The 17573-nt window shown below is 33.1% G+C and overlaps 1 protein-coding gene across 1 annotated transcript; it reads right to left on the reverse strand.

The window, feature by feature from the left end:
* Positions 1–2731: 2731 nt before the first annotated feature.
* LOC133881213 (oligopeptide transporter 4-like) lies at positions 2732–16141 on the reverse strand. Its single transcript, XM_062320153.1, has 6 exons — positions 15620–16141; positions 15134–15231; positions 6676–7239; positions 6221–6473; positions 5904–6086; positions 2732–3346 (listed from the first exon to the last, which is right to left on the reverse strand). The coding sequence occupies exons 1-6, from the start codon at positions 16139–16141 to the stop codon at positions 2732–2734; spliced, it is 2235 nt and encodes a 744-aa protein (XP_062176137.1).
* Positions 16142–17573: the final 1432 nt, after the last annotated feature.

Raw genomic sequence — 17573 nt, forward strand, 5'->3', positions numbered from 1 at the left:
ACAATCTGAAGTAACATATTTATACAAGAGTAACCATCTACTTGGATCAAACTAAAGGAAATAGAAAATTGTCAACTCAAATTAACTAACTAACAAGCTTAACAATTTTATCTTCGACTGCTCATCCATCTCAAGTTGGTAAAACTCCCCCTCAAGATGAATTATAGATATTCAAAGCATTCATCTTGAAAAGTAAGCAAACAAAAGAAGCTTGTCAAAGCAGCTTAGTAAAAAATCTGCCAGCTAATGTTAGGAAGTGATAAGGTTAAATACAATTCACCCCCCTAAAGTTGTCACTCATTTTCAATTTGGCTACTAAAGTTTAAAAATTTGCAATGTGCCCCCCTCAAGTTTCCAAAATTTTCAATTCAGGCATTCTATCTGGTTTGACGGTCAAACCAGATGGAATTTTGACCACATGCATGTCACGTGACTTTTTTTTATGCAAATTTGTCTATTTTACCCTCACTCGAAAACGACGTTGCTTTGCCCTTTAGGAATGCCACGTCACACCCAATAGGAAGCCGACACGTGTCAATTAAAAATAAAAAATTATAAAATCTAATAAAAATAAATAAAACAAAAATACTTGTCTTTTTTTAAAAAAAAAAAAAAAAAAAAAAGGAAAGAAAATACTAAGGGGTGGCTGCACGCCACTCCCAACAACCTTTGGGTTGACCGCGGCCTCCCCCAGGGGCTGGGGGTGGCCAATCCACCCGCAAAGGGGTGGTTGCCGGTGGGCAGCCATCCCTAAAGGTATTTTCTTTTTGAAAAAAAAAAACCAACAAATAACTTTAAAAATTTGTAAATTAGCTCCACAAAGTTTCTAGAATTTTCAATTCACCCCCTAAAGGCAAAACGACGTCGTTTTGTAATGAGGGTAAAACAGACAAATTTGCCTAAAAAAAGTCACGTGAAACGCACGTGGTCAAAATTCTGTTTGGTTTGACGATCAAACTAGACAGAATGGCTAAATTGAAAATTTTTGAAACTTAAGGGGGACACATTGCAAATTTTTAAACTTTGGTAGCCGAATTGAAAATGGGTGACAACTTTGGGGGGGTGAATTGTATTTAACCCGAAATGATATACATGGTGCACATGAGACCTTTTTGGATTTTTTTCCTAGATAACATGACAATCTATTTCTAAGTATTTTGTTCTCTCATGAAAAACGAGATTAGCAGCAATGTAGAAGGATACTTTACTATCACAAAAAAAAGAGTCAGTTGAGGATGAAGAACATGAAAATCTCTAAGAAGGGAGAAAAGACAAGTGAGCTCTCAAGAAGTAGAGGTCATGGAGCGATACTTAGCCTCCGCAGACAAGCGAGATACAATAGGATGCTTCTTAGATGTCTATGAAATAAGAGAATCACCAATAAAAACCAGTATTAGATCTTCGACTATTCACACATCTTGTGTAGTCATTAATTATCATGAAAAGCTTTGAGCTGAAAATCAGAAGTAGAAGGATTAAAATATCCTTGGCCAAGAGCAAACTTGAGATAACGAAGTATCGGCTTGCATTTATGTTAGGTTGACAAGGATGGTCCATATACTGACTTAAAATCTCACACTAAGCACCAAAGTCTTCTCGGATTAAACTTCGTCATGACGGCTACATGACAGCTTTTGACGAAACCTTACAGAAACTTCAAAATCCCTACCAGACCAATTAAGTTCATCATGATGGCTTTGCGACAAAAATGGACAAAACCCTCAAAAACTAACTTTTTCCACACCAAACTTTTAAGTGTGATTTTACGACACTAATCCATCTTATTTTATTTAAATCTTTGTTTTTCCTGCTCATTACACTTATGCACCCATAACCACAGCCGCTTAGTTAAGCAATATAATTGTCAATGCTTACTTAAGTACTCGAACTTTCACTCGATTTAATATTTGTTGCTAATTAGGCGTTCATAATTATTGGCGCTTACTTAGGGTGTGTTTAGGATTGCGATTTTGTAAATAAAAAGTAGAATTTTAAACCAAATCATAGAAAATGAACTGTTTGGGAATTGTGTTTTTAAAAAATTGTGATTTGAAAACACAGAAAACTGCTTTTTCAAATCGCAGGTAAGGGGGTGTTTTTTTGAAAAAATGGAAAAAAGCTAACTTGCAATTTTTCCAAACGCTTAACTGCGTTTTTAAAAATCACTTTTTCAAATCACACATTTTAATCTCTATTTTTAAAACGCACTTTTAAAATCGTAAACCCAAATGAACCCTTAAGCGTCAAGGATTATACGCTTACCAATTAAGTGTTGGTAAATAAGTTCCCAAAACACAATCGGTTTCGGGCACACTAGAGAGAAGAAGCTAGGGAGAAAGAGAGAAGAGCGAATAAGAGAAAGAGAATGAAAGAAAATCGCTTTCTCATAATTTTATTCTATCCAAGCTTACCTCCATTAGAATAAAAACTACAAAGCACATATAAATAAACTCACGACTAAATCATAAGGCAATGCCTATTTATTGACTTACCTAACATAGGCAACTCCATTTATTGAATTACATTACATAATCTAAGCCAACATCCATTTATTGAGTTACAAAGATATCGTTGACTTTGGAAGTTTAAATAAAACATAAATTAAAACTAATAACCTAGTTAACTAATTAATAAAACCTAAATAAAATTACAGACCAATTAACTCTTGCATGCACTACTTCACTGGACAATTATCAGCATCAGAAATGGTGTATGACAGAAAATACAAGCATTACTTCACTACTGGACAATTATCAACAACTATGCCCTTTGCTGTTGGACAAGATGCTAAGTCACAGTATTCACCACCTGTGCCCCACCAAGTCACACTTTTTCCCTCCATGCCTAATGAAAAGTAGAGCAGTACTCCCATGAAAGCCACCCCAGCATCCAATGCTGCTGAAAGAATGTAATTGTACCTTTGCCACCACTGCTTCCGATATCGGAATACATAATAATTAAATATTGTTCCAACTATAACCCAGGCATTATAGTTCAAGGGTGTTGCCGGCGGCATCATTCCTGCTCCCAAGAGGACTGGAAGGTTAATGAGTGGAATCCAAGATTGCTTGGGGAATGCTTTGTGTAGTAGCCAAACAAGAACTGGCCCTATTCCACCTATAAGGAAAAACCAATTCATGGCCTCATAGCTTCCAAGAGTTCCAAAGATCCGTTTAGGTCCAACCAAACCCCATATAACAGATGCATCAAAGAAAACTCGGTCGTTGGGGCATTTCCAGGGACTGTTGATAGGAAGGAGTTCTGGTTGGCATATGTTCTGAATAGAAGTTAGCAACCACCATGCTACTCCAATGTTGATAGTTCCAGCAACAATTGTTCCTATGAACTAGTAGGCATACACATGCAAATGCAACAGAGTTTAGTATATAATTAGCTTGTATATATAAAGGCTACAGAATACACACACACACACACACACACATCATAGGGGTGTAAATGAGTTGGGCTACTCGTACTCCAGATCGGTTCGAATAAATTACTCAACTCGTGCTCGAATCGATTATTAAATGAGCTACTCGTGAACACGAAATTAGGCTCGATTATTAAACGATATAAACTCGTATAAACTTGGCTCGACTCGATTAAAGTTCATGAACCTGCTCATATAAGGATCGACTCGTTTATTAAAGCTTGACTCGTGTATGTGTGTGTCTATGTGTGTATATATATTAATTTGTTAATATATAACTTGTTTTTATAATATAGTATAGTAATAAACAATATACTATATGTAGGCATAAATTAAATAACAAATAACTATTGATCAATATATATTAATTGGTTATATGTATATAAAATAGTAAAAGTAAATAATATCAATACTTAATTATTAGTAATATGATATAAGGACAATCCAGATACGTAATCATATTATTCATGTAATATAATAGGACTATATGATCATATAATAATATAACATTGTAACATATGACATGCAATTGCTTTATTATGTGTTATAAGTATTATCATTAGATATTTTGTAATCATTACATCACGTGATCCAAGATTAAGATCATACGGATTGTTAGATCATGTTAATATGTTATCAAATTATAATACTTAGATATGATCATATGATATTAGTATTATTAGTAGATAGTTTATGAATTATGATAATTATGATTTATGACTCATAATGATAAATGATAATACTTATCATAGATTCATAGATAATCTCATAAATCAAGTAATATGATATAATTTATAATTCATAGTCATAAATATATATATACATATATAATTATAGATTAAGTTATAAGTATAAATTATAGCTTCATAATGCCATATAATTATACAAATTTATACTAATATGATGGTTAAGTATTTATACTTAGATACATAGACTCATACACTAATACACTAATTAAGTTTGATTTAAGATTTTAAGTATTTAATAATTATTAGTAATATTTAGATACAATGACTAGGCATATAGATTACATACGTAAGTTAGTAAGTATGAATTCACATTAATCATATGATATAATGACACTTTTGAAACTTATTCATGTTATTCATATTTTAAGTATTCTCATTAGAGTAAAAAAAAAAAAGGATAACAAAAATTATCATTAGATCACATGATTTAAGATCCAATATCAAATGATAATATTTTTTTGCTCAAGATCGTTATATCTATATTAAGTATGTAAGTATATAGAATAAGTATCAAAATATCTATATTATGATTAGATATCTAGATTACGAATTTTTATATCAAAATTCGTAAATATAAAATTAAAAAATAAGCTGTAAGTATGAGTTCAGATACTCACATTATTATAAGTATGAATTCACATAATTACAAATTAAGTTATAAATATTAAACAATTAAGCTATAAGTATAATTGCATAATTATATTTATATTTATTGATTGATTAATATTTCACACAAGCACAAGCACATAATTTTGATTAATATTTATAACTTAGTTAGCTGATAATATATAGACAAATTAATATTATTATTATTTTCCGACTCAATAACTTGATTATGTTAATAAGTTAAATTCATAATTTAAGTATAATTTATAGCCAATTAATATTTTTATCTTTTCTTGGTTCAATAAGTTAATTTTGTTTTTGTTTTTTTTTGTTAAGCCAATAAGTTAATTATTATTATTATTATTATTATAGCTTAAATTCATATTTTATAAGCTAGCTATATATGATCCTATGATTAAGTATAATTATTAATAATTATCTAATTATATAAACAAAGGTGATTTTTTTTTTATACATGATTAAGTATAATAATACACATGATTAACAATTTTTTATTTTTATTTTTTGGAAAAAAGAAAAAAAAAAATTACTAACTTTTATTGTCCTTGACTCCTTGCTGTAACACGCCATTTTTATTGTCTTTGCTGTAAATGTAGTCTTGTTGTACACAATTATATACAAAATAAGAGTGTTGATCTTATCCGTTGAAGATAAGATCCAACTGGAACAATTGGCTATAAATTATACACTTGTCCTTGCTAGTTGTAACACACCCAGCTTTTAATACATTTACTATTCAAACTCCAAAACGTATCAAATTTCCTTCATTTACATTTCAATTTTTCCATTCGGGCTAAGCTCGAGCAAAGTACTTGAGCTCGGGATCGACCAAAATGATAAAGCTCAAGCTCGATCAATAATTTTTCCATAGCGAGCCGAGGTCGCACACCAAATTTAGGCTCATGTAGAACTCGAGCTTCAAACTAACAAAAACGATTCAATCCCGAACAATTAATATCCTATCAGGATCGGCTCGTTTATACTCTTAAATTCTGTAACCCTTATCTAAATGAACATAAACTGATGCGTTGACTTGGATACGTAATTCGTTTTAGTTGTTATACTGATATAGTAGTAACAAATTATGAAGTGATTACCTGAACTAAGAACATTGATTTTGGAGGAATCTTCATGTAATGTCCAAGCTTGAAATCACTGAGGAAGGAGACTGCTTGAGCCATGCTCATATAGCCATAAACTTTGAAGCTTACATTGGCTATTGGTCTTCCTGGATATATGAGACCCATCATGTACTCCGTTATTATGTTTAGCCCTGGTGTCTGTATTAGTGGAAAAGTAACTAGTTAAGTCGATAAGATATTATAATTAAGGAGATGAAAAAATAAGTTCAAGTTTATTACATCAATCTTTTACTGCAAACAAGGGGAAATGAGCAAAATTTTAACCCTACAACCTGGTTTGTCGTGGCAGTTATGATACTGATTGGCAGGGTGAAAATAAAGGCCATGGCACAAGCAAAGAGGAGCCCCCACCATGGCATCTGGATCTGATCATTCAAAACGGTGCAGAGTATAAGCGAAACTACAAGTGTCACAGCAAGCAACAAGTAAAACCACCAGGAAGGTATGTCTTTGTATCTCCTCATCAATTTTGTATGAATATCCTCCTTCCCCTTGTAAGAAGCTCGAAATCGCTCATAAATTTCCCTGTCCATTAAGTTGTTATCGAAATGTGAACATTATTTTAGGTATAAACTTCAGCATAACAGTAGTTGGTTAAGACTAAAGGAAAAAAAAAATTAAAAAAAGGTTTAAAAGAGCTCGAAGCATTATTAAATGCTACCTCAAATCAATCTTGACATTCATCAACTAAACTTTTCTGTCACATTTTTTACTTGTATAATATTACCTTCCATTGAAGAAGGCCACATGGGTAAGGGTGGCAGCAATGGTGGCAAAGCCAAAGCCATAAGTGAAAGCGAAAAACATGCTTAAATGAATTGGTCCTTGCTCCTCGTACTTTGCAAGATCTAACTCAAACTTGTCATTGACAATGGCTGATATGTTGTATTGCTGACCTTGGGATGTAAACAAGTTTGAAGATAAAATGGGAAATCTAGTTGCACTGTACATGTCAAATCCCCAGTATGCTAAAGGGATTGCGATGTAGATTATTAATACGTAGCCTACAAATATGTTCACAATGGAGAAGAAGGGGCTGATGAGGGGGCTGAACAAGAAGGATGCCACGGCCGCCCAGTCGAGCGTCAATGATCCTACTCCAAGTCCTTGCATGCCTGAGCCAATCTGTTGGGCAGTGACTGACTTGGAGAATGCCCAGCAGACCCATGAGATGTTTGTCAGTGTTGAGAAGAAGTAGCCTGGCACCGTGTACCATGTAAAACTGCAAATTAGTGCAATTAGGAAGAACTTTCCCCGTGACATGCGCTTCTCTTCCTTCTCATGCAAAGCCCTGCATGCATATTTCATATATCGATCAAAATATGTCGATAGTACTACTTCAACTCAAAATACTATTTAATTTTCATAAATCAAGCTAGTTTGAGAAAAAGATGTAAAATAAATCTCCATAACATTCAATAAATTTCAAGATATTAACTATCATGATTTCACAATAAACTAATAAAAGAACATACCAGAATTCATAGCAACAAAACCTTCTTAAATCTTGATCTAAAAGCATAAACACCATAAAACGGTTTCTCTCACTTGACTCTCTTAAGTCACGCTAAGCTAATGGAAATTGTGTATATTTATAGCTAGCGAGAGAGAGTGCCGGTTTCCTTATTCATTTATAACTCCACTTCCTATCAAAGTAAGAGTTCATTCACTAATAGGAAACCACTTCTCTTAATTAACTAACAATTTAATAGGATAAGAATTAAATGACCCTATAATATTAATAGTCTAATAAATTTTCATATGTGTCATATCATGGGGACATTAAATTAATTCTTACAATCTCCTACTTGACCCTTATGCCTAATACTATTTTAGACTCAATAAGGTTAACATTAGGTGCGCAAAAAATATAATCCATCCTTACTTTAATTTGATCAACATAAATACCATAATCAAACAACTAGCTAGTGTGAGTCATTGCTATTGTACATCAAAAAGGTGACATAGTCTTTTCCATGTACCACAACACTAGCTAGCTAGCAACCTATTCAATCATGGTTCATAAATGAGAAGTGTCTAAAAAAATGGTTCAACAAAAATGTCTTCTGTCAAATATTATTTCTTTTATCATTCATTCAATCTTATATGTGCATACAAAATGGAAAACAGGAAAAATTATAAACATATTTAATGAGATCTCAAAAGTATCTAATAACATAAGCAAACATACACAATCCATAAACATTAAGGGCACTATGGGTTACAATTGAGACCCATTCAGATAAGGTTTTCCTTAAATGTCTTTGGTGGTAAACCTTTTGTTAATGGATATACAATCATGAGCTCCGTATTAATATGTTCTATAAACACTCGTTGATTCTAAACTTCCTACTCAACAACAAAATATTTAAGCCCCATATGCTTAGCATCATTAGAATATTTGTTGTTTTTTGAGAAAAACACTGCTACATGATTATCACAATAAATTCTCAACGGCTTGGCAATAGTGTCAACAATTCCAAATCCTGAGATAAAGTTCTACAACCATAATAAAATGAACTGTAGCCTCAAAGCATGCCACATATTAAATAAAGTCTAAATCAGAGTAGTCAATCACCTCTAAATGATCAAACTTCTTAAAAGTGAGCATATAATCTTTTGTTCCTCACAAGTATCTCATCACTTTCTTTGCAGCTTTCCAAAGATCTATTCCAGGATTACTTTGGTATCGGCCCAAATTACCAACTGCAAAACTAATGTCCGGCCAAGTACGAGTATGTGCATACATCAAGTTTCCTACAAAAGAAGTATAAGGAATTCTTTTCATATGTTTACGTCCCCATTCTTTTTGTAGGCATTGCATGAGATTAAATTTATCCCATTTTTGAATTGAAGTAACAATAGCTTAACAGATCTCCTTGCCAACTCTCTCTAAAACTCTTTCAATATATTGTTTTTAAGACAACCCTAACAAACAACATGATCAATCTTGGAATATTTCTATTCCTAATCACATAGGTTGCCTCATCTGTTCTTGCATTTCAAAGTTTTTAGATAGAAATTTTTTGGTTTTGTGCAACAAACCAAGATCACTACTTGCAAGTAATATATCGTCAATACATAGAATCATAAACAGTAACTTACTCTCACTAACGTTCAAGTATATACATCAATCAATAATATTTTCCTTAAAACTAAAGTAAGTATAAAGTATCATTAAACTTAAGACACGATTTTCTAAAAGCTTGTTTAAGTCCATATATTGACTTATTTAATTTACAAATCATGCATTATATTTTTCCCTTTATTGAGAAGCCTTCAGGTTGATCCCTATAGACTTCCTACTCTAAACTCTTATTTAGAAAAGCAGTTATCACATCCATTTGGTGTAACTCTAAATCATAATGAGCAACCAAAGCCATAATGATTCTAAGTGAATCCTTCTTGGATATAGGATAGAAGATCTTCTTATAATCAATGCCTCATTTCTGAGTAAAACCTTTAGTCACAAGTCTGGTTTTATCTTGTTCGATATTGCAATGAGAGTTGCGCGACCCATTTACACCTGATATCTTATATCCTTCAGGCAATTCAACGAGATCCCAGACTTTATTTGGTTCATTAATTTCAACTCATCATTCATGGCATCAATCCATTTAAACGAATCATTACTTTCAATGGCTTGTGAAAATGAAATCGGGTCCTTAATTGGCCCTATATCAAATCAGATTCCTATAAATAAACCACATAATTATCTGAAATAGTAGATCTTTGTTCTCTTTGAGACATCCTTAATGCTATTTCTTGTGATTCTTTTATAATTGGTTTATTTGTGATAATCTCATTATGGAGCAATTGATCATTAACTTGTTTTTTGACATTGTCAAACAATTCTAAAATTTTAGGAACAACTTCTTTAGAAGTTATAGGTAGTGAGACTTATACCTTAACTTCTTGAATCGCATTTCATGGTTTATCACTCACTAATTTCTCCATTCTCAAGAAATTTGGTGTTACTTGTTTCAACAATTTCGGTACTATATGTAGGACAATAAAGTTTATACCCTTTTGATTTTTCTGGATAACTAAGAAAGTAACAACTAATGGTTATGGAATCCAATTTCTTTTCATGTGGATTATAAATTCTAATCTCCGTTGGACAACCCCAAATATGCAGGTGTCTCAAACTTGGTTTACTTTCAATTCAAAGTTCAAAATGAGACTTTGGAACTACTTAGATGGAACGTTTTTCAATAAATATATAGCAATCTTAAGGGCTTCCATCCACAATGAAATGGGTAAAGAGAAATTACTTAAAATACTCCTAACCATATCTATTAGAGTAGGATTATGCCTTTCAGCTACTCTATTTTGCTGGGGCATACCTGGCATGGTGTATTGTGCCCAAATGCCATGCTTTTCCTGGCGTTTAACAAATGGGCTAGGGCATTGACTTGATCCATTATACCTTCCAAAATTATATCTAATTATCTCTCAACCTCACTAAAGTATACCTCCAAGGCATTCACTAGCTGAGATTTTTTCACGCAACAAGTAGATATAAGACTGACGTGAAAAGTCATCAATAAAAGTAGTAAAATACTTTTCTCTACCAAAATATGGTGAGTCAAAATTTGCACAAACATTTGTATGGACAATTTCAAGAAGTCCTCCACTTGTAGCACATTTCTTCGTGTGATTGTTTTGTTTTTCCTTAATAAAATCCACACACACCAAAATCAATAAGTATAGGTTCGGAAGAACCTGAGTTAATCCACCAAGCATTGGAACGAACTTTAATAAGAGTTGATTCGAAACATACACAAGCTGAAGGCTTAGCTTTCTTTTTGAACCATGCCTCACATTTGTAACAATCTTTTTTAATATGCCCAAACTTTCTACAGAAACAACACTTGTCGTTGTTTTGTCCATTCTCATGAACCTCAATTACTTGAGGAGGCCCACTAACCTTATGTGGCTTTACCTTTTTGTCTATTTTAGGCTTCTTCCATTTCTTTTTGGCCCCTTGACTTACAAGGTGAACTGAATAATATCCTTGTTGCTTAAGTATTTCCTCTTCTTGAAAAAGCGTATTGGCCAATTCATTTGCATTCCAGTACTTATCATTAATAGTGTTGTTATGAATTTAAAATGGCCCATACTGAGAAGCAACAGAGTTCAAAATGAATTGCACGACAAAGAACTCTACCAAATTCATCCCAAGAGCATTTAATTTAACAACTAGATTTGTCATTTCAAGGATATGCTCATGCATCCCACGTGTACCATCAAATTTCATGGTGGTATTTTCAACCATCAATGTCCCAACAAGAGATTTTTTAGTTGATGAAAACGTTCTTCCACAATTTTAAAGAATTCTTTAGTACTGTCACATTTAGGAAGCGTTGACTTAATATTGTTCGCTATGTAGATTCGCGCTCAATCTATCAAGACTTGTACATAGTATTTTCTGTCGTACTGCTTGAATTAGTAATAGCATGCGGTATTGCGGTTCCTTGGTTCGAAGTGCCAAATCAAGATCCAAAACACCAAAGTAAAATTGAAATTGTTCAGACAAGTTTTAGAAATGTGCTCCATTAAGAATCAAAATAGATTAGGCATACGAATGTAGTGAAATAAAATTAACACTATAATTAAATAAATGCTCACTAAGTTAATGCTTTGAGTTATCAAACATAAAATACTATTCTAACAAACAATAGTAGTACTACCTGAATTCACATTTGGGTGAAAATTGCGATATGCTAAAAATTTAATTGTTATGGTAATTCCCTTTCACTTATTAGGAATAATTAATAATGAATCCATAATTCGATAGGTTTGTTACATTTGGTTATTCGATTCTAACTCTTAATTAAGGATACACATTACTTATCCTATCTCAGTTTATCAATCACTTGAAATGTGGTGCACCTATGGGCCAATCCAAAATATTTTTGTGATTAGAAAAACTGTTAAAAAAAATTTCCAATGTTATTGTCTTAATACCTAGGATATGGGTTTTAAATTTCAAACATACTACTTGAAATCTACTAATCTTTCTAGTTTGGTCACTTTGGTGATCACCAAACTATTTCATAATATAAATCTCAATTCGAAACAAATAACAATGCAAAGCAAAGAGTCATAATGTACCATTAACATTAATTGACATAAATATTCATGTATATAATCAACAAGAAAATAACACAAATAAAACAATCAATGTTTTAAAGACAAAACATTCACTATCGTAACATTGATCTCAATTATTTTAACCAGTAGTTAATTTTACGAGTAGCAAGTTATAAGAAGCTCAGTGAGTGAGGGAAGTAACGGGAAGAAGATAAATTGTTGATGGGAAGAATAACTAGTGGCAATAGAGGCAAAAGTAAATTAGAGTTGGAAGCAATAAGGATTCTAGAAGGCCTGCATTTTATGAAGAAACAATTGCGTTTTGGGCATCTTGCGTTTTATGTAGTAAAGCGTGCATTTTGTTAGTTAAGCTTGTAACTGATTCAGCTAGCAATTGAGTGAGAAAGGTATAAGTGAGATGAACATAGGAGAGAAGAGTATTGAATTTGTGTAATGTTCATGATGAACTTTGGAGGGAAAGGCTCCTCGAGTTGCCTAGTTTGTTAATAAAGACACATACATTCCATTCATTTCCCATTTACATACCTCCATTTCCTTTGTAACTCAGAAATAGATAGTTGTTCTATTACAAGTGGTATGACTCGGTCCAATTGATGAGAACAAGGTCAATAATGACGAAAATCACACAAGTTGATCAAGTTCGTGAGTTGCAAGTTGGCTTCTCGAAAATACAGTTGGAGATGGCTACTGTGCAAGAAGACATCAGAACAAATCAGGAAGAGTTGTTGAAAAAGCAAGAAGATCACTTACGGAAAATACAAGCAATGTTGACAGCAGACAACGAGAATAAGGCCATTCAAACTAGAATAAAGGATCACTTATGTTAAATCCCTTGTTTGGTTTCAAAAATTATGTAGTAATAATGGCCTTACAACTTGGAGTGAGTTTCATAAGGCTGTTCAAACTAGATTTGGTAAAGGGCCTTATGATGATCCTATAAAAACATTGACCAAATTAAAGGGTCTTATGCTAGAGGACTATAAATCCCAATTTGAGGTTTTAGCCAATAGGGTATATGGATTGCTAGAGAATCATAAACTTAGTTTTTATTTAGGAGGACTTGAGGATGCATGATATTTGATTGCCTGTTAGGATATTTCATCCTAAGAATTTGACAGATGCATACTCTCAAGCAAAAATTCAAGAAGAACTCATTTTAACCACTAGAAGTGTTAGGCCTATGCGAAATGCAAATCAATTCCACATTCCAAGTAATGGAGTAGCTGCTGAGATATGATCTAATAAAGGCAATTTTTTAGCACAAAAATGACATTACAAGGACAATCAAAACCTTTCCATACTGCTCCTATGGCGAGTGGACATTATAAGGGTGGAGAAGGGAATCTTCATGTGATGCTAAGTGGAACAAAGGACATATGTGTGAGGTCCCAAAACTCTTCATCATTGAAAGGGTTGAAGAGGAGGATGAGCATCAGCTAGCTCATTTCTTCAGAGGAGGATGATCTAAGAGACAAGTTACTAGAAGAAGGTCCTGAAATATCCCTAAATGCTATCATCAGAACCCCAACCCCTAAAACTATGAGAATTGTATGATTTTTAATGAATCATTAAGCGATAATCCTTATTGATTTAGGTAGCACCCTCAATTTTTTGGATGCTAAACTTGCTGTTATTATTGGCCCTCAATCTAAGGGGCAAGATGCTATTAAGGTTCGTGTAGCCAATAGTTAAGAAATAGTTAGTCTTGGAAAGAGTAGAGATGTGAACATCAAGATGCAAGGTTCTATTTTTCAAGTGGACATCTACATTCTACCTTCGGCTAGTTGTGATGTGGTGCTTGGAATTCAGTGGTTATGCATTTTAGGACCAATTCTATGGAATTTTGTGAGTCTAACAATGGAGTTTGCATATGATTGTGGCAAGTATCTATTGAAGGGTTTACAACAGGGGCCTAATCTGAGTATGGAAGATGCATAATATTTCAGATTATCCAGGAGGGAAAGCAAAGGAGTAATATTACAATTAATGGGTGAGTTTCTATTACTTTAATTAGTTAGGAAATACAAAATAGGTCAAATTACTTATAATTGACTAGAGTAACGCCACAAGTCCGCTTTGGCGTAAAGTAAACTAACACACAACCATGAGGCTTCAAAGTATTCCTATATACATGATTTAATACCCCAAAATTTATTGGAATTCACATTAGATGAAACATCTAAAGCAATAGACAACAACAAAAATAAAGACTTTTTTTTCTTTTCTTTTTTTTTATCAAACGTGCGGACTGTGCAATGCCTAGTTTCCTTAAGCTTTCTAATTGACCCATGCATTGAACTTTAGACTAATGACTTCCAAACCAGATGGATTTAGGACATTAGGTGTAGAAACACCTATAGAGACTTAACAACTTGAATAAAAAATACTATGAAGCTAAACTAGTCACAACACAATAGCAACCGTTCCAAACTACTCGCTTTTGAAGCAAACACTCACTTCTTACTGAAGCAAGAGGTTCAGTTCCTGAGTAACAAGATCGAAATGGTCAATAAGTCACTTTAATAGACACACTTGCCTGAGTATTGAGCTTTATTAATATATTAGTTAAATTATTAAATTTATCATTTCCTTTCAGATTAAGTTTTTAAGATAAGTGATAATTTAATATGGTATGAGAGCTAATGTTTCAAATTCGAATATTGTCTCATAATTTATCGCATATTTCAATTAAAATAGTCAACATGTTATCTAGTAATTTAACAAGTTTGAACCCTCATTCCTACATTGACCACCAATACAAAGCTGGAGGCTGCTGAACTGGAAGAAGTTATTGATTAATAATTATAAAGAGTAAATTTACCAATTGATTTTTCAATGGTCAAAGTAAGAGTATTTTCATAATTTGTTTTTTCAAATTTGGTTTCTCAATCCATTCTAACGTTCAACGCTAACAGGTGGAATTTTTGCCACAAAAATGGTAGTTTTGATATATTCAAGTGTCACACCTGTCAATTTATAAAGCTTTACTTTTTTCTTTTTTTTTTTAAAAAAAAAAAATGTCTGGTAGATAGTTTATTTTGGTCAGGGGCAAGAAAAATTTTACATACCGAAAAAGTGAGACCTGAACAAGACTGGCAGGCCACCACATATGGGCAGGGTCCACCACGTAGTTCCTCAATAGCCCAGCCCAACCATATCCTAACACCTGTAAAATCAACCATACCCAATAAATAATATTAATTTGTATGTCCTTCGTAAGGCATAGAGATTTTACAGTAAAAGCTTAGGAAAAAAAAATGAATATTCTTCAAAAAAAAAAAAAAAGTTAGAATGGTTTGAAGTTGAATTGTTTTTAGAGAAAAGTGGGGGTGGGGAAAGGGTTTACCAAACAGAACTATTGTAACTCTTGTCTCTTAAATTCATGTAACTCTTGTCTCAATAGTGAGAATGATCCTAGTAACCAACTATTACAATTACAAGTTACCGCTCCTACACTTTTCAAAGTGAAAAATGAAAGAAAAAAAGATAGAATAAAAACCATTTATAAGGAAATTATTACCTTCTTCTTTTTTACTAAGTCAAGACACCATTACCTGAGTAGTGATAATAAGAAGCCAACCAGCCAAAAAGGAAATATTTCGATGATAAAAGGCTTTGACTATATCAACAATATAAACAGCATAAGCTGGCCCATTTCCAAATGCAGAACCAGCATTGGCAAAGATGGAAATGAGTACGTGCTCTTTCATGTTAAAGGGACCCGGGTTAACAGAGAATAACATTGATCCAAATCCTGGTATTTTGAATTGGGTTATGGGGAGGGTGGCTGCCATGAAGCGGCCGATGGGGAGGGTCGCCACCACGACGGTGATTTGGGTTATGATGATGGGCTCAGTCCGGTATGCAAAAAACTGGTTAAGGAAGGAGAGGAGGGCACATGAGAGTAAGCCCAAGGTCCACATTCGGAAGGTCCATACCGGTTGGGTTGGATCGTCGGTGTTGGACACAGTTAGCCGAACTTCCTCGATGGGAGATAGCTCGTCCTCATCGACAAAACCATTGATGATGGTGGTGGTGGTATCAGGATTCCGTGTTTGTTTTTCTAGGGTGGCCATGGGTGAAGGAAGTAAAGAGGATGGATTAATGGGAGTGTTGATTTTAGTAGGAGAACTCGGCTGCTACCTATTTATGGCATGCTATAAGAGTTGGATGTCCTACTTGTGAGGCTGAGACCTAGGTACAGTTAAGCCCAAACCGTTTTTTTTTTTTTTCTCTTAATTACATAGAAAAGAAAAGGAGATATGCTGAGAAGGGAAGGATGGCAATGAGTTGACTGCAAGAAAAGTGGTTGTTAGGGATAATATTAGCATGAGATATGTTTAGTAAATTTCAACTCATTATAATTATGTTATTTAACATAAAGATTAAGTTATTTAAAAAATATGATTATGATTAATTAGGAGTTCTTATCAATTTAGGTGGCATTCTATTGTATTCTGTTCAAATGCTATAATATTTTTAACGTATCTAGCATGTTTTAACTATGAAAGATGATGAAAAGATAGAGAAAACTTCACTAACCCCCTTGAATTGTTACTGCTTTTGCAATTAGTCCCTTAAACTTCAAAAACTCTCGATCAATTTAATGTATCAATCTTTTAATTTTTATTTTTTTTTAAATTTCATCAATCTGTTTGGATTTTATATAAAATCCTGTCAAAATTTCAAAAATATTCCTCTTTTTTTAAAAAAAATAAAAAATAAATATATGTAAAGTTTTTCAAAGATTTCGGCGTGGCTATTTTTGCCAATTTCATTAAATCCTGACCAACACCTAAACCTTAGCTTTTTCTTTTTTTCTAAAAAAAATTGATAGGTATTTTGAGAATTTTGACAACCTTCCATTAGGATTTAATGAAAAATCCTAACAGATGTGTGAAATTGAAAAAAAATATTGAAAGATTGATAAACTAAATACAGAGTTTTTGAGGTTTAAGAGAGTAATTGCAAATGTGATGAAAGTTCAAAGGGCTTAAGCGAAGCTTTTCTTGAAAAGATATGGATATTTTATTAGATATGAAATGAGTTACGGCTACACTAAAAAGGGTGTGGGTATGCATTACGGATAGCTTGGTGATAGATTTTCGATATGAATACAGCTACCTTGCAATGGAGTTTTGGTATGCGTTACGGACTACTCGTTAACGAGTCTCCAGTATAAGTTACTGTTACCTTATAATGTGGTGCCAGTACGATGACCTAGCCAGTATGCTTACAGTGCCCTGTGACAAGGGCATAGGTACAATGCAGATTACCTATATGGAATCATGTATACTATGCCAAACTCTATAGTACGACAGTAAATATACTAGCTAGTATGTTATGATGCCTCGTGTCTTAGTATGGAAATGTATGATAAGGAAATGGTAAGATGACCTCAACTGAATGAGGGTAAGATGCGGGTATGATGATGTGATGAAATGAGGTTACAGTTTTAAAGTTAATGAAATGTGCAAAAATATAGTGTTAAACTCAATTATTTTTAAA

This window comes from Alnus glutinosa, chromosome 11 (assembly GCF_958979055.1).
Source record: "Alnus glutinosa chromosome 11, dhAlnGlut1.1, whole genome shotgun sequence".
In the NCBI taxonomy this organism is placed as follows: Eukaryota; Viridiplantae; Streptophyta; class Magnoliopsida; order Fagales; family Betulaceae; genus Alnus; species Alnus glutinosa.

Coding starts and splice junctions, on each gene's coding strand:
- LOC133881213 (XM_062320153.1), bottom strand. CDS start 16,141: ATGGCCACCCTAGAAAAACAAACACGGAATCCTGATACCACCACCACC. Junction 15,232..15,619: donor TTCTTATTATCACTACTCAG/GTAATGGTGTCT, acceptor TTGATTTTACAG/GTGTTAGGATATGGTTGGGC. Junction 7,240..15,133: donor GTTCAGGTCTCACTTTTTCG/GTATGTAAAATT, acceptor ATATGCATGCAG/GGCTTTGCATGAGAAGGAAG.